The sequence below is a fragment of the Capra hircus genome, chromosome 13 (genome assembly GCF_001704415.2).
Source record: "Capra hircus breed San Clemente chromosome 13, ASM170441v1, whole genome shotgun sequence".
NCBI lineage: Eukaryota > Metazoa > Chordata > Mammalia > Artiodactyla > Bovidae > Capra > Capra hircus.
Genome location: NC_030820.1, coordinates 60,061,832 through 60,079,347, shown reverse-complemented (window position 1 = coordinate 60,079,347; position 17,516 = coordinate 60,061,832). Strand labels below are relative to the sequence as shown.

The following is a 17,516-nucleotide window of genomic DNA, read 5'->3' as shown; positions in this document are numbered from 1 at the left end:
AATCTTGCCACTGATTTTAGTAACTTTAGGCAACAAAACTATTTGAAAAACTAAGCAACTGCCTTTGTCTCATGAATGTCTAAACCAGAGTATGAATATAGGCCACGAGGACCTAGACTAAGCCCAATTAAGCAGGCAAGACCCGAAAGACCAAGGTGGGGGGGAGGGGGGGAAACGTGGCAATTTTAAATCTAAATTGCTGGGACTGTTCCCACTGCCAAGTGCTACAGATGATGGTAACAGATAGTCTCTGGGTTGTGTCCCACTCTGTGCGACCCCATGGACTTCAACCTGCCAGGTTTCCCTGTTACAGATAGTAGGCCTTAATCATCTGAGCAAGCAACTTTAAGATATTCCAACTGTTTGTTAACTAGTAAGTTTATATCAATATTGTGATACCTGGTTCATATCTAAACTTTTACTAAAGCCATGAGACTCTGGTTTGTTTATGTCGTGTACACTTTATATGTATGAGCTATCTCTACTTCTAAAAGGTAATTAAAGCTGGGACAGGGAAATACCCTTAAAATTTCCCTTAGAATTGTAAATGTCTCTTACAAAAGGGTAACTTCTTAGAGCTTTTCATATGTCTGATGCTTTCTTAAAAATAATTAACCTAAAGTAATCCTTCTGTCAAAGAGATATATTTTGGGGTGGCAAACTCTGCTACCCTTTCTGTAGTGAGCTGTGGGACCTCTCAACCCAAATATACTATTCCACTCTGCACCGTCCAAACCAAAACACAGCTCCTAAATTACTATTCTCATAATTCATTTTATATCAAAACTATAATAAAAAATCTTCCAACAAACAAAGCCCAGGGCCAGATGGCTTCACAGGCAAATTCTACCAAAAGTTTAGAGAAGAGCTAAACTAAACCTAGGGGCTTCCCTGGTGGCTCAGATAGTAAAGAATCCACCTGCAATGCAGGACACCTGGGTTGGATCCCTGGGTTGGGAAGAACCCCTGGAGGAGGGCACGGTAACCCCCTGCAGTATTTTTTCCTGGAGAATCCCCATGGACAGAGAAGCCTGGTTGACCACAGTCCACGGGGTCACAAAGAGTCAGACATGACTGAGCGACTAAGGACACAGCACAGCAAACTAAACCTATCCTGCTAAACTTTTCCTGCTTAAACTCTTCCAGAAAATTTTAGTAAAACTAAGAAGTAAGCAACTATGAACTGTCTTTACATATCATTTTATACATTGGGGGAAATAACTCTCTGAAGACCTGTTCTGCCAGGCTTTCCCCTGAGCACAGAGTCTCTCATTTCTGCTCTCCACACTGAACTCCTTTCAGGGGATGGGTCAGCTGCAGCAGCATAGGACTTAATCCTTGTAAAGGCAGACGGCAGTTGCCGATATGTTGTTGACAGGGAGCCCCTTTCACATGGACACCCAATATAAACTTGTTGCAAAACCAGAAACAGTTCAAACTTGCTGTTTCAGTTTCCCCCCATTGGTATGCTTGCATGCTAAGTCATTTCTGTAGTGTCTGACTCTGCGACCCTCCAGGCTCCTCTGTCCATAGGATTCTCCAGGCAAGAATACTGGAGTGGGTTGCCATGCCCTCCTCCAGGGGATCTTCCCGACCCAGTGATTGAACCCACATCTCCTTTGGCTCCTGCCTTGCAGGCAGATTTGTTAGGGGAAGCACACTGACTGAAACAGCCCATGCTGGCCGGGCACCATAGTAACCATTTGCATGAGTTGTTAGGAGGTCCTGGTAAGGAACGCGGAACTAATAAGCCACCAGCGAGAAGAGTTCAGGAAATTCAAAAGGAGACACCATATGTCCAACCACCTCCCAGAATCCTTCTCTCTGGCATCCGTCTTGGCTGAGCAAGATGTGCACCACCAGGAAGAACTCTGAGTCAGAATGACTGGCTAAAGACGACCCAGAAACTAATCCCATCACCATAAAACCCAAGAATACAAGCCACGTGGTTGGGCAGTTCTCCTGGGTTCCTTTACCCTGCTGCTCTCCACCGGGGCGCCCTATTCCCCAGAAAATCTCTTGCCTTGTCAGCACATGTGTCTCCTCAGACAGTTCATTTCCGAATGTTAGACAAGAGCCCAGCTTCGGGCCCTGAAAGCAGTCCCCCTTCCTGCAACAGATTCTTTACCGCTGAGCCACCAGGGAATCCCCCTCATAGGTATAACAGACGCTAATAAAAACATTCAATTGACAAACAAGAGAATGGGGAGAGGCTGAGGAGAAGTTCCGGGGACGCTTCCCAACAAGACTGAAATTTTTTAAGAGTTATTTAAAAATAAGGTGAGCAAAGCAAATATCGATAGCAACGAAACAAACAGGAAACAGAGAAGAGTCTTGGGACTCATCCCAGCAGGTGGATTGTTACGAAATAGACTGTTAAGAAATAGACTTTAGACTATTAAGAAATAGAATTGTTGCAGTAAAAAGGAAAAAAGAGGAAAGAGTTTTTCTCTTTCCCTTTCCTGAGAACACAAATAAAGAAAACAGTGAGCAGGCCTGATTTCTTGTTTTTTTACTTTAACTGCTCCTAACTCTGAATGTCTGTAACTAAGTTTCCTTTTCTGCCCCCCAGCTCTGCAGGAGCTATAATTCTCATTTTTCCCTTGGACTCTATGCTAAACACATCCTGTATCTGGGGTTTACCCTTACCAACACCCTTTCCCTTGTAGTTACATATCAGAAAGAAGGCCGCAGAGCCGCCAAACTGCCAGACTCAATTAACGGGTTACTGACACCAGTCTATGACTGTCTTTGAAACAATGCAAAAGTGAAAATTCAAGATCCTATCACATTTGTTCCTCATCACGACTTCCAGCTGATTCCTGACTGCCAAGCCCTTGCCTTATATAAGCCTCTAGACTCCTCACGGAGCGAGGGGACAGTTCCTGAGGCACGAGCCAACCGTGTTCCCCTCTCCGTCGGCTGAGAATTAAAGCCCCCTTTCTATTTTTTTGTAAACTTTGTCTCTGCATTTTTTTATTTGGCTTCGGTTTTCAGAAAAAGCCAAGATTTCGGCCAACATCAGAATGACTAAAATGGACATGGATGAGTTAAAACAAAGGTTTAACGCAGCACTACCAAAGGTTGAGTGAGACAAAGGGACCCACTGCTGGTCCCCCAACATTAAGGACCCCAAACAAGTCTTCTCTGTTTATCCCAGTATGGTATAATTTTAAAAGCTGGAAGGCAGATATTACAATGGGAAACCTGACCCACAGTCCCTTGGGACAAAGGTTAGGCAGATTAATCAAAATAAAGATCAACTAGAGTCCAGGATAGGGGGTCTGGGGGATGTATGTAGTCTATCTTAGTTCTCAAAGAACTGCACAAAGATATGTATTAGATTATTATGTATATCCCTTGAGGAGGAACTAGGACTCTGTAATTGCTAAATTATTGTCATTACATTTCTTGTTTTCTTGCTTTTCCTGTGTTTTCTGCATTCCCTCCTTTCCCTGAGTAGTAGATGGCCTGTGCCTGCTCTTTGGAACTCAGGAAAGGCTAGGACACTAAAGCTATGTTTTTATAAGAAGCAGGGGATAGAGGGGCTTTGTATCTGAGAGGGCCCCTCAGGGCCCTGCTCAGTTTCAATGAGAGTATTCATATTGAAGGGGTTTCCCAGGTGACTCAGTAGTAAAGAATTTGCCTGCCAAAGCAAGGGATGCAAGAGAAGCCAGTTCTATCCCCAGGTCGGGAAGATTCCCCTGGTGTAGGAAATGGCAACCCACTCCAGTATTCCTGCCTGGAAAACTTACATGGACAGAGGAGCCTGGCAGGCTACTATCCACAGGGTCACAAAGAATCAGACGTGACTAAGCACACATGTATTCATATTGAAACAGGCAAAAAGTAATATTCCTATAGGTAAATCATACTAGATATGTATTTTGTTTCCATAGTTTTTTTTTGTTTTTTGTTTTTTTTTTTTACCATCAGTTAGGTTGCTTTTGGTTTTCTGCTACTGTGAACAACGTTGAGATAAACCTCTCTGTGTACTTGTTTAATTATTTCATCAGACAGAAGTCCAAGGAACAGAGTCTCTGAGTCAAAACAAATGCATTATTTTTAAGACTTCTGATGCCAAATTGCTCTACAAAAGCAAAACTCCCAGCAACATTTCGAGAGAACACAAGTTTCTCTTTGGGTGCTCTTTGATCTGTTTCTCTCTCCCTGCTAATAGCCTAGAATACAGGTGCTCAATAAATCAATCCAGGCTATAGTCTATTAGACACTCTGATCTAACCTGTCTGTTCTGGATTTCAGAGACTTCTCCTGGTTCACTGCCCAGGAGCCTGGCATTGTGTAGACCTTATAAAGGCAGTAGCTCCAAGCATATGACAGTAGAGGGCCCTGACCCCACTCAACCACCACCTACTCCCCAGGCTGCCCTTCAGCTATGAAGCTCCTGCTCCTCGTCTTTACAGCCCTGGGATTCCTGGTGACCCCAGGTAAACTGGATGGAGAAGAGTGAAGGGACTAGGGGCCAGGAACACCAGCAGATCTGGTTGCTCTGGTGACAGACAAGCCAGGTTGGAAGTAGGCAGGGCTCAGCCCACTGAGCTCTGACCTGAAGTGGGGGTCTCCCAGCATCCACCACTGGCCCCAATACCCCTTATCCACCCATTGCTTTCTATAACCCTATACCAAAACCAATCCACCCCAATTTTTTCCCATTATAAAACAAGAGTCAGCCCCAACCTGGTTCAAAATATCTCCCTTTTCCCTTTACATAAGCTCTCTACATCTAAGCTCCTAAATCGCTGAGAAGGTGTCTCTCTTCCACATTTGCATCCTCTGAGATCAGACCCAGGTTTGTGCTCAGAGGAGAGACCAAGCCCTGGGGTAAGAAATTCAGGAGCACCTGCCTACACCCAAGAGGGCTGGCAGGGAGAACAGGAGACCTCTTAAGAAGGTAAGTTTACTTAATAAAATGTCAAACGAGGTGCTCAGCTCAAACCCTGGGGGAAGAAACTGAAGAGCCAGAGAGAAAATTCAGAGAGCCAGGCAATGGGTGTGAAGAACCAGAGGAGAAGCCTCTCAGCAGATGCCTGGGCTGTGGGCCCATGGTGGACAGAGCACAGAGACGAAGCCCTCAGGTTTGATGAGAAGGTTGTACTTGGTAATGCAAAATAGCCTGTCATAGCAACCATTATTTTCTCTTTAATGCTTCTGGAGAATGATTCAACTTTTTTTCCCCCACTCTGGGTTGATTGATATTGACAAGTTCATATTCCCTAAGAACAAGTGAGGCAGGAACACCTTTAAAAGGAAATGTGGGGTGCACTGGGACAACCCTGAGGGATAGGATGGGGAGGGAGGTGAGAGGGGGGTTCAGGACGGGGGACACATGTACACCCATGGCTGATTCATGTCAATGTATGGCAAAAAACACTGCAATATTATAAAGTAATTAGCCTCCAATTAAAATATATTAAATTTTTTTTTTAAAAAAAAAGGAGATGTGGGATGAGTAAGAACAGCCACAAGTTCCCCTCGGAGTGTTCAAATGCCTCCCTGACAATGAAGACCTGGCTCCCCAGTCCCTTTTTTATTCAGACATTCTGTGGTACCAACTACAGCAAAAATGAGAGGCTTTAGCTGTTGCAAAGATGTAGATGCTGACAAAGACAAAGAGTTCTTCTACATTCCCAGAGGCCATCCATCAGGGGAAATTCTGTCTCCTCCTGAGTCCTTCTCAAGACTGATATCTCAAGCATACATTTGAGGATAAAAAGTCCCCTTTAGGGACTTCCCTGGCAGTCTAGTGGGGTGAGGGTTCTATTCTTGGTCAGAGTTCAGGATCCCACATGGCCATAGTGGGGAAAAAAAAAAGCCCCAACTCCTTGGCAGTCCCTCAATCGTTTCTAACCTTGGATTCTCCATCTTTTCTTCTCCCTTGCAGCCAAAGGAGGCGGGACAATTTGTGGGCGTAAGATCGCGGGACACTGCAAGCTGGAATGCGGCTCCCTGGAAAAAACGGTATTCATGTGTGACAGGTACAAACAGTGTTGTGTCAAAGGCCTCTTCATAGCAAAGCCCATGATGCAACCACCCACCCAGAAACCTAACAAACCATACAGAAAATACACAGTTGGCTAAACCGAGGACCAATGGGTAAGACAATAGAATCTTCAAGAAGCCGAAGGACTATCATGACTTAAAGCTCCTGTTTTCTCTATCTCTCCATCTTTCACTCAGTAAAGAGTTTGGAGTTTGTATCTATCCTACAGGAACGGCTGCTCTGTGGACTCATCCATGGGGTGTGCGTCAGCTTGGGTCTTCCAAGAGCCAATGCCAAGACAGAATTAGACACAAAACCATTTATTAAGGGGGAATACCGGTGACACAAGGCAGTGAGAAGGAGCAGACAGGGAGAGTCCTCATACTACATTACTGGTCTGATACCTGTAAAAGGAAAGATGGACAGACAGGGGACTGGCTAGAAGGAGCCTGAGGCTGAAGATTGAAGAAAAGTCTCAGCCAAGACCATCAAGGCCCCAGAAGAAGAACTGCTCCTCAAAGGAGCCCTACCCAGGACAGGGATGGCTAGGCACTGGGTTCAGTCACTGGCTGGGGGCAGGCCCTGGAGAACACAACCTTGGGGAGAATGCTACCACCCATCTGGAAATATGGCAGCTGAAGGCTCTCCACCAACTATATCTTCAAGGCAATTCTCCTGACAGGAGATCTGAGTGTGGCACCCCATGCCTGCCACAAAGCATGGGAGGGAAAGGAGCTGAATGTGGATACTTGGCCTCCATGTGGATCGACAGATGAGGTACTCATTTGCATAATGAAATGGACAAAATACATAGATCTGACATTGGTAGCAGTATCTGAAAGCAAGGCAATGATGCTAGTGACTTGAATGTGCCCAGCCATATCATATATATATCATATCAATTCAGTTCAGTCGCTCAGTTGTGTCCAACCCTGCAGCCCCATGGACTGCAGCATACCAGGCTTCCCTGTCCACCACCAACTCCCAGAGCATGTTCAAACTCATATCCGTCGAGTCAGTGATAGCCATATCATGTAAAGTTGGCATAATCCTATCAGAAGGCCGAGCAAAAACAAGTACAAAGAAACAAGTCTTTTATTCATTTAAACCAGTTAATGCTACTTCTGGAAATCTATGTCCTTTCTAAAAAATGTTTTAAAAGTTCAAAACCTTAAACCTTGTTCATGTTCTTTGGCTGAGAGACTCTAATTTTAGGAATGACTGTATTCTGAGGAAATAACCAGAATCCGTGTTTAAAAATGATGGATGGTGACTTCCCTGGGGGTCCATTGGTTAAAACTTCATGCTCCCAATGTAGAACTAGATCCCACAGGCTGCAACTAAGATTCCGGTGCAACCAAATAAATGTAAAATAAAAATGCGTGAACAGGCATAATCTTAACAACATAGTTTAAAATAATGAAAAACCGGAAGCTGCCTAAATGCCCAGGGATGAGGGAAATGTGAAGTAAATAGCTATAGATTCATAATGTGGATACTATGCACCTCTTAAAAAGGATAAGTTTAGGGACTTTCCTGGTGGTCCAGTGGTTAAGAATCCCACTTTGCAAGGCAGGAAATGCAGGTTTGATCCCTGGTCAGGGAACTAAGATCCCACACACTGTGGGGCAATTACTGAGCCTTCATGAAGCAACTAAGACCTGATGAGCCAAATAAATAAGAAACAATTTTTTTCTTAAAGGATAAGTTTAGAGTTCTCTTCAGTCATAGAGAATAACTTTGATGTGCTATTAAAGAGCAGTTTAAAAAATCATATGTATAGGTTGATCCCATTTTACAACAAAAACTCAAGCACACATGCAAACCAGTACCCAAAACAGTGGGATGCTCTCAACAGCTAGTTTTTGCTCCACACCCTCCTCAGAGATGAAATACAGGGTATCCCAAAATAGATTCAGGTCCACAATAATAGAGTCATGAGAAATACAAGTTGTACTGAAGATGCCATGGGGAGATGTGGGAGAAATTTTACATCACCCCTACCCAACAAAATTTCATAACAATTCCCTTTCAAGTTTCTTGGCTTTTTTGTTGTTTTTTTTTTTTCAAGTTCTTTTTAGCCACTGACATCTCGGCCCATGGACCCTAGGTCTTGAAGTCACTCTACTTCTCCACTCGGTACCCCCACCCCATCAGATTCTCCCCTTCTTTTGCCATTTTGCCCTCTCTCTGCTTCTCCTAGTCACATCCTTATATTCATAACTAGATCAGCAAACAATAACCTTTCATAGCATTTAATCTTTTTAGAAAAGAGCATGCATTATAAATACATTATCATATAAATGCATTTCTGATAGCAAGAGGCCCTAAAGTGATACAAAGATATGGAATTATGAATAGTGTTTTTTATTGATAACTTATATGTATAACTTTTCTACAGTAAACACATTAACAGGAAAAAGTAATATTCTAACAGAGGCACAATAATTATAAAGCATACCACAACTCAAATTGGCCACATGTCCTCCGGTTTTCTACCATTCCCCTACTCTGTCTTGGATTCCTGAGGATGATGAAACGGAGTGCATGTATGCATGCTAAGTAGCCAGGCTCCTCTGCCAAGGGGATTCTCCAGGCAAGAATCCTGAAATGGGTTGCCATAGCCTCCTCCAGGGTATCCTCCTGACCCAGGGACTGAACCCACCTCTTCTGTGGCTCCTCCATTGCAGGCGGATTCTTTACCACTGAGCCAGGGAAGCCCCCATGAAACGGAGTTATTTACTGCCATATCAATAAACAAGGAGGATGTCATAGCCATCTGCGATTCAGGCTCTCCAAAAGTGAATTTCTGAGCCCAGAGGGCACCCAGGGAGAACAATGCCATCTATCTGGCAGCCATTAGCCATTCGCATGGTGACTGTAAGCACTGGCCCTAGATAGCTGAGATGCATATGAAAGGAATGCTATCAGCAGGCTTAGATTATTGCATTTTCCCATATGTAGGAAAGCCTTAAAATCTTTAACTTGTTCAGTCACTCAGTCGTGTCTGACTCTGCAATCCCATGGGCTGCAGCACAACAGCCTTCCCTGTCCTTCACTATCTCCTGGCGTTTGCTCAAATTCATGTCTACTGAGTTGGTAATGCCATCCAACCATCCCATCTTCTGTCATCCCCTTCTCCTGCCTTCAATCTTTCCCAGCATCAGAGTCTTTTCCAGTGAATCAGTTCTTTGCATCAAGTGGCTAAAGTATTGAAACTTCAGCATCAGTCCTTCCAATGGATATTCAGGGTTGATTTTCTTTAGCATTGACTGGTTTGATCTCCTTGCTGTCCGAGGGACTCTCAAGAGTCTTCTCCAGCACCACAGTTCAAAAACAATTCTTCAGCACTCAGCCTTTTTTACTGTCCAGCTCTCACATCCGTGCATGACAACTGGAAAATCCATAGCTTTGACTATATGCACCTTTGTCAGCAAAGTGATGTCTCTGCTTTTGAATACACTGTCTAGGTTTGTCATAACTTTTCTCCCAAGGGGCAAGCGTGTTTTAATTTCATGGCTGCAGTCACCATCCACAGTGATTTTGGAGCCCAAGAAAATAAAATCTGCCACTGTTTCCATTTTTTCCTCATCTATTTGCCATGAAGTGATGGGACCGGATGCCATGATCTTAGTTTTATTAATGTTGAGTTTTAAGTCATCTTTTCCACTCTCCTCTTTCACCTTCATCAAGAGGCTCTTTAGTTCCTCTTCACTTTCTACCATTAAAGGGGTATCATCTGCATATCTGAGATTGTTGATAATTCTTCTGGCAATCTTGATTCCAGCTTGTGAGTTATTCAATCCAGCATTTCCGGTGATATACTCTGCCGTTCTCTCCGATCACGCCCTTGTAGTTGGCCACAGGTTCATTTTATTGGGCCTGTACCGCCATCTGCTGGCGATATTCAGTATATACATGCCATGGTCAACACACGGGTTTATTGTGGGGATAATCTGACATTCACCACTGCTCTGGGGCCCCTCTAATTTCCACATGTGCCTTAAACTAGATTCAGATCAAAGCTCACAATGCACTTTACAATATACACAGAGATGGGCCTTTAAACAGGAAACTTCTGGAACTTCGCTGATGGTCCAGTGATCAAGACTGTTCCCAATGCAGGGTGCCTGAGTTTGATCCCTGGTCAGGGAATGAGGTCTCTCACATGCCGCAACTAAGACCCAGTGCAGCCAAATAAATAAATAATTTTAAAAAACAAACAAACAGGAAACTTCCTGTTGTCCAATTAGCTGGCCCCACTGAGTACCAGAATAGGCTTTTCAAACAACCCCTACTAAAACTTAAAAACAGTGCCTGGTCATCTAATATTTTAGCATCTGGTTCATGCCTGCCCACAATTCTCACCTTGTTAAATTCTCCCCCTTCGGAGACACCCAGCAAAACTCTCAGAAGACACCCCCAATGGTCTGTTCTTGTCGTCAAAGGTGATACCTAGGTTTTTCCCCTCCCCTGGTTCCTCATACACATCCGCTCTCGCTCCTGCCACCTTCCAATACTCCAGGAAAGGATGATGGACAGACAATAGGGTGGGATTCTTTCATTATGGAGTGCTCCACCTCCCCCAACCCACGGCCCCAAGTATGCTGATTTGGAATCCTAATCAGCTTAAGACAGAAGCTTTCCCTAAATTCAGGATACAAGGGCCAACTCAAGCCAGTAATAACTATGAACTTCAACAGGAAGAGGAGGTAATGCCCCGCAGACAATATGGTATAGCTAGTCAAATAATATGGTCTGGAAACCCCACAAGTGGTGTCACTCAGGATGTACTTGTGCTGAGCCCAGGGTGACTGCCCTGGCCCCTGGCCCCTTCCCACGCACCTGACCACAGTTAAGATCTCCAGGGGATCTTCTCAATCCAGGGATTAAACGCAGGTCTCCCACATTGCAGGTGGATTCTTTACCGGCTGAGCGACAAGGGAAGCCCAAGAATACTGGAGTGAGTAGTCTATCCGTTCTCCAGCAGATCTTTCTGACCCAGGAATCGAACCGGGGCCTCCTGCATTGCAGGTAGATTCCTTACCAACTGAGCTATCAAGGAAGCCCCACCCCCACCCCCAGTCAAATAGGGACACTAACCTATGGAGTAAATATTAATGGATCTGCGACCACCCCCACCTCCGCCCAACAAGGCTCTGTCTCAAGGTTGTTTCAGAGGCCAATTTCCCATTATAACTACACTCTGGACTCAACCAGGCCCTAATGGCCTCAATTCAGGGTGTCTCCCCTCTTTCACCTGAGCAGATGAGAGGACATCGCCTCTCCACAGGATTTCACCTAAGGTGGCATCACCCCTTCAGAAGACTCCACGGGAGACAGCATTGCCTAGGACACCACCATGAGCTGGGACCCTAATTTCAACCTTGGCACAGAACAGACCCTGCCTCACGTGAGCCCCATGCAAACTCTGTCTTTCCTCTTGTTGGGTTTGCTCACCAGATGACACCCTGGGACCACTGCAGCACTGAGACCGCCCCAGCATTGTTCTCAACCAATCTAGGCGGGTCTCACATCTCTGATGATGGTGAATGGCCCCCAACACACCCCAGCATAAACACATTCAGTTAAGACAAGCAGAATCCAGGCACAACTGGCCACCAGCCCTGCTGCCTCAGATCAGTAGTGAAACTTTGATGCACTGGACCAGTGTATTTAAGCTTTGGCTTCTGCACTTAGCCTCTGAATATGTGTCTGCCTACCCACCCAGAGTAAGCTAATCTCTTCTGTGCAAAATCCTGAATTTTCTGATGGACCCCTCCGTGAACACAGCAGTCCCCAGGCAGAGAGGAAAATGGACGAAGCAGACCCACTCGGGCTGACAACTCCCTGCTAGAGAGCTTTACACAAACCTGTTTCATAAATCTACCCCACAAGATCTGAGGGCTTTTAAATGTTTGGAGGCAGAGGTAGATTCTCTAGATCAGGGGTCCCCAACCCCTGGGCAACTGATCCATATTGAATGCGGACGGTGGGGGGGGGCGGTATACAGCAGGAGGCAAGCGACAGGCAATTGTATTCATAATCTCTTCAATGCTCACACTACCTCCTGAGTCCGCCTCCTGTAGGATCAGCAGCATTAGAGTCTCATATGTGTGAACTGTGCTTACGAGGGATCTAGGTTGTGTGCTCCTTATGAGCACATAATGCCTGGTGATCTGAGGTGGAGCCAAGGTCATGATGCTAGTGCTGGGGAGCAGCTGCAAAGTAAACGTAATGTGCTTGGATCATCCAGAAACATCATCCGTGGAAAAACCGTCTTCCACGAAACCGAGCTTTCATTCCAAAAAGGCTGGGGACTGTTGTGAATAATCTAGATCAACCCCACCCTTTGAAGAGCAAATCAGTGGCGACTGTCTCCTGGGTGGATGATTTCCAAAAATTAAAAATTTCCATGACTTTTGCCCCTCTACCCTCCATTCTTTGCATGCTATCAAGGACCGCTTGACTGTCAACCACTGCCCTGCCCCCGCATGGCCTCCCCAAAACACTCCAGCTTCTCCTCCTTCCCCTTCTTCCATTTTTAAGGACTCTGTGATGATACAAGCCTAGAGGATTATTCCCAGGCCTAGAAAGCAGTTGAATTTTGAAATCGCTTGTGACCAGTGACTCCTTTTTTCCTTTCATTTTCTCCCTTTTGAATGAGAAAGTCTGTAACTCTTATCTAATGTCTACCCCACCACTGCATTTTGTGAGCAAATAACTTGTTTTTTTAGTTTCACGGGTTCACAGATGGGAAGGAATTGTGTCCAGGGATGAATAAAGTCTTTTCAGAGCCTCCCTTTACCTGGTTTAAATGATATTTAGGACTTTTGAACTAATGGGTTTTAGATGAGATGCTTTTCCTTTGAGTTGATGCAATAACAGGATGAGACTTTGGGAAGCGGTGAATGTATACTTTGCCTGTAGGATAGACATGAATCTTTGGGGTAGGAGGAATAATAACCCCCTAAAGTGAAAGTCGCTCAGTCATGTCCGACTCTTTGAGACCCCATGGACTATACAGTCCGTGGAATTCTCTAGGCCAGAATACTAGAGTGGGTAGCCTTTCCCTTCTCCAGGGGATCTTCCCCAACCAGGGATCAAACCCAAGTCTCCCGCAGCGCAGGCAGATTCTTTGCCAGCTGAGCCAAAAATAGCCCCTTAAAGATGTCCACATACTATCCCCAGAATCTGGGAGTGAGTTATGCTACATGGCAAAGAGGAATTATGATTGCAGATAAAGCTAAGCTTGCCAATGACCTTATAATGGACAGATTACTCTGCATTATCCTGGTGGGCCTGGTGTCATCATAGAGTCCTTAAAAGTAGAAGAAAGGGCAGAAGAGGAGGCCAGAGTGATGTGATGGGCGAAGGACTCAACCTGCTGTTACTGGTTTTGAAGACGGAGGAAGGACCCACAAGCCAAGGAACACAGGTGGACTCTAGAAACTGGAAGAGGTAAGAAAATAGATTCTCCTCTAGCGCCTCTAGGAAAGAAGACAGCCCTGATGACCCCTAGATTTTACCCTTCTGAGATCTGTGTCAGACTTCGGACCTACAGATAGGTCAGATAATAAATTTGTGGTGCCTTATTTAAGATTGCAACAATCCATTACAACAGCAACAGAAAACTAATGCCAGGAGCTCAGTCCCTGGCTCTATAGGGAGAAAAGCATGACCGTCTAGTTTACAGTTCAGCACACATCCATTCCCCTTACCCTCCCATGGGTAGGTGAAGGGAGGTGGTGGGGGAGAGATCTACCTCCCTCCCTAAGTCATTTGGGCCCTGGACCTGCGACCTCCTTTGCCCAGTGAAATGCTCGAACATTCGAAAGCAGAGGTCTTAAGTGAAGACCTGACTCATTTGCTCCGGGGATCCTCCTTGAGAAAAGCACACCCAAGATCGAGTATCCTGATCCACAGTCTGGAGCCAAACCCAGCTGACCCACAACCTGAAGCACAGCTGCCCAACCAGCCCAGCTGGGTTCAGCCAAAGTGCAGTCGACCTGAGGCCCTTGAGTAGAGGATAAACTTGCATTGCCGCCATCCACTGAGTTCTGCAGGTGCTTCTCATGCAGCCATGCTAATGGGGACAAAGCTGACTAACAGAGAGTTCTAGACAAGACACACAATCGGTCCTTTTATTGATAAGGGCAGTCCTGGTGTGTATCTGTGTGCACATGTGCACATGAGGATCCACCCATGTGAAGCTCTGTAAAGTGAGAGAACATCCACATAGACCTGTGCACGTATGGGGTCACTCTCTGTCACAACTGAAGGCACCACAGCTGTGCGTGACGTCAGGGAATCCATGTGGTCAGTCGTCCTTTCTTGGTTTTCCCCCTCAAAACTCATTCATCCCCTCACTACAAAGAATCTAGCTTCTGGCCAAAAACTTATGCCTGACTTTTTTAAAGTATTTTTTTTGATTGAAGTATAGTTGATTTACAATGTTGTATTAGTATCTGGTGTACAGCCAAGTGAGATATATATATATATGCATGCATATATATGTGTATGTGTGTATATATATATATATGATATTTATAGGTATCAGGTTCTTTTCCATCGAACGTTGCTAGGAGATATTGAATATAGTTCCCTGTACTATAGGGTAGGTCTTTGTCGTTCATCTATTTTTATAGAGTGTGCGTGTGTGCGTGTGTGTGTGTGTGTGCTGTCGCCTCAGTCGTGTCTGACTCTGGGACCCCATGACTGTAGCCCACCAGGCTCCTCTGTCCATGGGATTCTCCAGGCAAGAATACTGGAGGGAGTTTCCATGCCCCCCTCCAGGGGATGTTCCTGACCCAGGGATCTAACCTACTTTTCTTATGTCTCTAGCATTGGCGGGTGGGTTTTTACCACTAGCACCACCAGGGAAAGCCTACAGTGTGTGTGTGTGTGTGTGTGTGTGTGTGTGTGTGTGTGTGAGACAGTGTGTGTGTGTGTTACCACTAGCACCACCAGGGAAAGCCTACAGTGTGTGTGTGACAGTGTGTGTGTGACTGTGTGTGTGTGTGTGTGTTACCACTAGCACCACCAGGGAAAGCCTACTGTGTGTGTGTGACAGTGTGTGTGTGTGTTACCACTAGCACCACCAGGGAAAGCCCACAGTGTGTGTGTGTGTGTGTCAGTGTGTGTGTGTGTGTTACCACTAGCACCACCAGGGAAAGCCCACAGTGTGTGTGTGTTACCACTAGCACCACCAGGGAAAGCCCACAGTGTGTGTGTGTGTGTGTGTGTCAGTGTGTGTGTGTGTGTTACCACTAGCACCACCAGGGAAAGCCCACAGGTGTGTGTGTGTGTGTGTGTGTGTGTGCACATGCATATCTATGTGTGTATGTTCAGTCACTTCGGTCCTGTCCAACTCTGCGACCTATGGACTGTAGCCCACCAGGCTCCTCTGTCCATGGAGTTTTCCAGGCAAGAATACTGGAGTGGGTTGCCATGCCCTCCTCCAGGGGGTCTTCCCAACCCAGGGACTGAATCCTCCTCTCCTGCACTGCAGGCCGATTCTTTATGCTGAGCCACCATGGAAGCCCCATAGAGAAGTGCATACCTGTAACTTCTCAGGCACAACCACAGGCCGTTACAAAGGCTCTCCCCAGCAGGCCTGGTGGGGAAGTCTGCCTGCCCCCCACACACCAGCGTGGTTCCCCTGCAGTGCACGCAGTCTCTGAGGGGTCACAGCCAAGAACTCAAGCCCCTGGCCCATCCTACATTCTTAGCCCAGCTTCCTTCGGAGACCTTCAGCAAGGGAGGGGGTAGCCTTTGCCCAAGGCCCTCCTCAGGTGCCTCCCCCTTATCAGGGGTAGAGGAGAAACCTTGAAGACACTTGTCTCCACTCTGACTGAGGACTCAGGACCTTCCTGCTCCTAGCCATCCCTACACTCCCTTCCCCACTTCACCCACCCCCACCCCAATCCCCAGCTCCGGCCCCCAGGTTCACAGGGCCCCAGCAGTGAGAACACCCTGGTACTGACCCACCCCACCCAATGGCACCATTCATCCCAAGCAGAAAACTCAAGGGAGCGATGCCAGAGCTTCTCCAGTTTAGCAGCCTCTTCCTTATGCTACAGAAGTGAGCAATTGAAGCTGGACCGTTACTTTCATTTGGACCCTTTTTTTGGCTGTGCTGGGTCTTCCCTGCTGTGCACGGGCTTCTCACTGTGGTGGCTCCTTGTGTTGTGAAGCATGGGGCTCTAGGCATGCGGGCTTCAGTAGCTGTGGCTGACCGGCTTAGTCTCCCCCCAGCATATGGGATCTTCCCAGACCAGGGATCGAACCTGTGTCCACTGCACTGGCAGGAGGATTCTTAACCACTAGACCACCAGGGAAGTCCTGGACTTAATTGGCTCCTATGACACCTGGTGGCTCTGCTCCTATGACACCTGGTGGCTCTGCTCCTGACAGTGCACTGATTAAAAGTGAACTGCCTCTACCACTTTCAGCCTGGTGACCTCGAAAAATCCACTGAACAGCTTTATGCTTTGGGTTCTTCCTCTGTAACAATGAAAATGCTCACAATACCCACCTCCTAGGGTTGTTCTTGTGACGATATGATAAGCTGACAGATGTAAGAAGTTCCAGTTAAGCATTTGCTATGATGATGTTCAACACTGTCCATTTCTGTTTGGAGATCCATGAGCTTCTGGGGGCGCCTGTTGGCTTAGCCTGGGTCATGTGCCCAGCCCGTCCACACCTTCCCCTGCTCCAGGGGTCTAGACTAAACTAGCAGGTGTTCACCTCCTAGGCTGATTCCTGGTGGGCTTGTGATCTGATCCAGCCATAGTGAATCTTAAAGACATTGGCTGAAAATTCTGGGATACAGACACTCTCTTTTTCTAGCAGGACATGAACAAAGAATCATAACCCCCTAGGAGATGCTGGCAGCCATTCTGGGACCACAGGGAGTGCCGACCTCAGCAAGGGGAAACACGTGGAAAACAAACGAGAAAAAAGGAGACCAGGTCCTTGGTGTCATCACTTGATTTCTGGTTAAAGCCTCACCTCATCTAGAAATATGTACCTGAGCCCTTCACTGTTTAGGCCAATTTGACTTGGGTGTTCTGTCGCCTGTAACCCCAAATCTCCCAACACAGAGTGGATCTGTGAGTAGTCAGAGGTTCTTGGGAGTAGGAGGTAGACTAGGTCCCCAGGGAGGCCAACTCTGAGACAGCGCAAGGTACAAGCTTTGATTACTGCATGTCCTGGGGATCAGCTGAGGGAGAGAAGAGAGGGCTAGGCAGGGCTGGGAAGACAAGGAAGTTGAGCTACAGTGCAGACCCAGGGGCAGTTTCTGCCAACCCTCCAGGGAGCTGTGGAGCCAGAGGCGCCTTTGGTGTTTGCACATTGAGCATCATCAGAAGTGGGAAGGGGCCGGGGCTCTCTCCACCTCACACAAACACTGATGGGACTGGCAGCTGGAGGATACCTGCCAATGCCCCTCCCAGTAACCCCAGCAACAAGCCCTTGCTTGAAGGGGGTCCAAGCATCACCCCTCTAAGTCCAC

The 17,516-nt window shown here is 46.5% G+C and overlaps 1 protein-coding gene across 1 annotated transcript; it reads left to right on the top strand.

Moving 5' to 3' along the window:
• Window positions 4,280-6,393, top strand: DEFB132 (defensin beta 132). The gene is made up of 2 exons (XM_013968730.1): window positions 4,280-4,448; window positions 5,903-6,393. The coding sequence occupies exons 1-2, from the start codon at window positions 4,397-4,399 to the stop codon at window positions 6,097-6,099; spliced, it is 249 nt and encodes an 82-aa protein (XP_013824184.1). The 5' UTR covers window positions 4,280-4,396; the 3' UTR covers window positions 6,100-6,393.